At 44.4% G+C, this 5000-nt stretch overlaps 1 protein-coding gene across 1 annotated transcript in view; it reads right to left on the reverse strand.

Moving 5' to 3' along the window:
• LOC122359839 (thrombospondin type-1 domain-containing protein 4-like) overlaps positions 1-5000 on the reverse strand; it is a 45759-nt gene that overhangs the window by 1696 nt on the left and 39063 nt on the right. The window contains 7 exon segments of the mRNA XM_043260030.1: positions 1-242; positions 342-486; positions 563-742; positions 1654-1833; positions 1907-2080; positions 2872-3076; positions 4317-4446. The exon segment at positions 1-242 is cut by the window's left edge and continues 1696 nt beyond it. Coding sequence (XP_043115965.1) covers positions 112-242; positions 342-486; positions 563-742; positions 1654-1833; positions 1907-2080; positions 2872-3076; positions 4317-4446 — 1145 coding nt within the window. The 3' untranslated portion in view covers positions 1-111.

Consider the following 5000-nt stretch of genomic DNA (forward strand, 5'->3'; position numbering starts at 1 on the left):
CCTTTCGAACCTGAACGGCCTCCGATTGGCTGCTTGGCTTCCTCTGCTAGAAGTGTGATTGGCTGAGTTTGGGCTCCGGCGGTTGGATCTCCGAACCTGGCGTCTCGAGGGTTAATGTCTTTTGGCCCGCTGAGCGCTCTGGGTGCAGGACGCGCAGCAGGCGGTCTTGTAGTAGGAGTAGACACAGAGTCGAGCCTGGACCACCATCACACAGTTGTGTCGTCTGTCCTTACAGTTCTCATCTGCAGAGAGAGCGAGAGAGAGAGAGGGAGGGGTTATAACCCGAGTCGTGGTACAGAACGCGCTCTCTCACACACACACACACACACACACACACACACCTTCGAAGGGACTGCAGGGGATGGTGTTGCAGGAGCGCTCCTGGGCCGGTCTGGAGTCCCCGTCACAGGCGGCGCCGTGCTGCTTGTCTGCCGTGAGACACCGCACCTCCCGCGTCTGCACCCCTTCACCGCAGGACCGAGAGCACTGGACAGAGACAGAGGCGAGTCAGGGACAGCAGGGGAAGGGAGGACAGCGCGCGGAGGGATGAAGGCGTCCTCACCGCGCTCCACTCGGTGCTGAACCACTGCGGCGCGCAGGGCTGGAGTTCACACGGCTGCACCGGAGACGGTTTCTCCAGGTGGGAGCACTCGCTGGCGCCGCTCACGACGAACTCACTTCCTGTCTTCTTCACGCAGATGACGTCCCTGCGCTGGGTGCCGTTTCCGCACGCCGCGTTACACTGCTCAGAGACAGACGGAGCAAGGATGGGGAATTAATATTCAGTGTGACGCCACACAAATGCCTCTTTAGAAGCGCTTCAGTGCCGCCTTGGGCGAGAGAGGACGTCACACACCTAAACCGAACCTTACTCTTGAGTGATCCCTCAAATCAGATGTAATGATAGAATCAGTGTTTGGTTCTTGTACATCGGTGTCATTCATCGAAGCCTAAACCTGACAAAAACTACAAACTGCTTCTTCAAATCTGACTGGCTGTTTCAGGGTCAACCAAGAACACGTCAAACTCTTTTTATGCAGCTTCACTGTTACTTTACTGTTACTGTACTCTATTCTATTTTACTGTTTCATTCTGTTTTGTTAAGTTAATTATTCTGCATAATTCAATTAATTTTCTACAAATGACGTTCTTTCCCGTGTTTGCTTTTGTTCAATTTGACACTGTTCATTTACGATTTAATGATATATTATTTAATTCATTCAATGGATTTGTTTTTATTATATTCAAGTACTACACTTTAATGGAATTGTTTACACTTTATTCCAATGTAATACTCAACACCGTTTTATTAATCTTCATTCAACTCCATTTATCTATTTATTCATTTATTCTGCACTGTCCAATTTTCACATTCAATTTTTTTCTATTTAAAGTTTAATTCGACGCTATTTTATTATTCACTATTCTATTCTATTCTTAGAATGTTCCGATATTTTTCATAGAACTATGACGAATTACATTTGACTTTCTATTTATCTGCATTTTATTCAATTCTATACCATTTATTAAATGTTCTTCCATCATGCATTTCCATCCTATTTTAAATTTCTACGGTTTCCTTTGATGTTATTCTGTTCCGTTCTCTTTTATTCTATAGTTGGGTGATGTGTGCTGCAGGCCGAGGGCCCTCACCTGTCCCCAGGGTCCGGTGTACCAGAGGTGGACGGCTGTACAGGGACCCCCGTTACAGGCCTTCATGTCAGCCGGTTTCTCGGCGACACACTCCCCTCCCTCGTCTCCTTCTCTCCTGCCTCCGCCGGTCAAACACACCACCTCCCTCCGCTGGACGCCCGGTCCACACGCCGCAGAGCACTGACCGAGAGAGACAGAGACAGGGTCATCCACAGCGCTACACACAAACACAAGCTGACCGGCGACTACTCACAGTGTTCGTCCAGTCGGTGAAGTACCAGTTAGTGACGCAGGGACCCATGTGACAGTCCTCGGAGCGCTGTGGGCGGAGCCTGTCACTGCACTCCCTGTCACTCACAGTGTTGCCACGGTCACTGACACAGCGTACGCTCCGGGTTCTCTTTCCCAATCCACAATCCACTGAACACTGAGGGAAACACACACACACAGCCTTTACAGCACATATTTTAAATCAGCTAATCAGTAGGTTGCTGATTAATCACCCATTTTTAAAAGTTGGATGATTTTTAATCTTAAAAAAGCATTGCTTAAGGTGGGACAATGAACAGTGCAAGCACCAAAAACAGTATACAGCTGTACTGGAGCATCCTCAGGGACATTTTTACCTTCTTTTATTTATATATATATATATAATACCGAATGAAAATGAATGAATGAATATCAAACTTTGATTTGTGTACGTAGTATGTATGTCTACTGACAAATTGGTGTTGTTGAATGGTGTATTTTTTTCTGAAACTACACAAAAAAACACTTCTACAAAAAAAACAAAAAAATCACTGACTTACGCAGGAGTGTAGTAATAATAATAATAATAATAAAAAAACCTTTTTACTTGGAAAACTATTTTTTCATTAAAAAAACAAAGTTATGATGTAAACAAAGCAGCATTTAAAGGGTTAAAAACGTATGATTAGGGGTGCATGAATAACTATGGTTGTTAATTCCATTGAACTTGTGACCATGGTAGCGTTTGGGAAATGATGCTGGTAAAAAAAATCCACATCAGTGAAGGTGGAAATAAAACGACGGACCTCTGTGTATCTTTTAAATAATGCACAAGGGAGTTTAACGACAGCTTCTATGAGAGGGATTCACAATGCAAAAAAATTAAAACACAGCCGGTCAAACATGAAAAACAAAGCACGTTCGATTAAATTCTATATAAAGGAAATAAGAGCCCAGGCCCTTTGTTACCATGCTCCAGTTGGTGCTGATCTCCCAGTGTGAGCAGATGCGAGGGTGGCAGGGCTGGGTGGCGTTGGGACGGCTGAGACTGGAGCAGTGCTGGGGGTGAACCATGGTCGAACGATTCCCAAAACTCAGTCTGCACTGGATGTGACGCTGCTGCGCTCCCCAGCCGCAAGACACACTGCACTCGGACCACGAGCCCACGTCCCAGCTGCACACACACACACCGGCTGATACACACTACACAGAAACCCTAATACAGCACATTCATATAGAATGTGTTTCAAGACCCTTACAGTGCTTAAAACTATATCCCATACATGATGTCAACAGAGATTAAATTGTATTTAAACTAAATTATTTTTAAAATTGATCTCAATAAATACATAAACATACTTACTAGAACACACACAAACACACACACACTCACACACACACACACACACACACATACACACACTCACACACACACACACACACACACACACACACACACACACACACACACACACACACACACACACACACACACACACACACACACACACACACACACACACACTCACACACACACACACACACACACACACACACACACACACACACACACACACACACACACACACACACACACACACACACACACACACACACACACACACACACACACACACACACTCACACAAACACACTCACACAAACACAAACATACTCACACACACTCACACACAAACTCACACACACACATACACACACATACACACACGCATACACACACACACACACACACACACTCACACACACACACACACACACACACACTCACACACTCACACACTCACACACACACACACACACACACTCACACACACACACTCACACACTCACACACACACTCACACACACACGCTCACACACACTCACACACACACACACACACACACACACACACACACACACACACACACACACACACACACACACTCACACAAACACACTCACACAAACATAAACATACTCACACACACTCACACACAAACTCACACACACACATACACACACATACACACACGCATACACACACACATACACATACACTCACACACTCACACACACTCACACATACACACACACTCACACACTCACACACTCACACACTCACACACACACTCAATCAAAGTTTCAGGTCATTAATTTTTTTATGTTTTTAAAAGAAGCCTTTTCTGCACACCAAAGCTGCATTTATTTGATTAAAAATACAGTAAAAACGGTAAAAATTGTAAATATTATACAAATTCAAACGAGCGGCTTATAATGTAAATATATGATATAATGATTTTCTTAATAAACATTACTGTCAAAGTTCACTATCAAAAATGTATTATTATTTATTATTATGTCTTTGTATTCAGCTGCTTCATTCATGCTGTATAAACACTAGATGTACTCACAAGGGTGGACAGGGCTGGATGTTACAGGGTTCCTCCTCCGGCGCAGGTCTGGTTGCAGAGTCACATCTCCTTTCATGGACTTCCTGTTCTGTGTGTCGATTCACACACACGATCTCTCTGTACTGAGTGCCTGAACACACACAAACAATACAGTATGAATACAGCAGTTCACCCAAGAATAATGTGGTTGAGGTTGTTTCTTCATCAGATTTGTAGAAACGTGTCTCTACGTCTCTCAGTAGCGCATGCTCAGCAGTGAATGGGTGCCGTCAGAACGAGAGTCCAAAGAGCAGATAAAAACATCACAGAAATCCACAGCACACATCCGTTCACATCTCAGTGTGCTCGTAAGAAACTAATCCATCATTGCTTACAGGCCAAAACTAATTTTCATGTGAGAGACAGATCTGAATTTAAAAACAATTTAGTTTCATCTTTGGCCTTCTCCAGATGTTAACTGATGGACCGGAGTGCTGTTTATTATTACGATGTTTTTATCAGCCCTTCGGACTCTCATTCCGACGGCACCCATTCACTGCTGAGACATTTCTACAAATCGGAAGAAGAAACAAACTCGGATGGCCTGAGGCTGAGCGCAGCTTATAAATATTTAGGGTGAGCTACGAGTTTAGGGTCTAAATCTGAGGCTTGCCCGGGCACAGAAGAGTCTGCAGCTCTCTAAAC

Source organism: Puntigrus tetrazona, chromosome 16 (genome assembly GCF_018831695.1).
Source record: "Puntigrus tetrazona isolate hp1 chromosome 16, ASM1883169v1, whole genome shotgun sequence".
Lineage (NCBI taxonomy): Eukaryota > Metazoa > Chordata > Actinopteri > Cypriniformes > Cyprinidae > Puntigrus > Puntigrus tetrazona.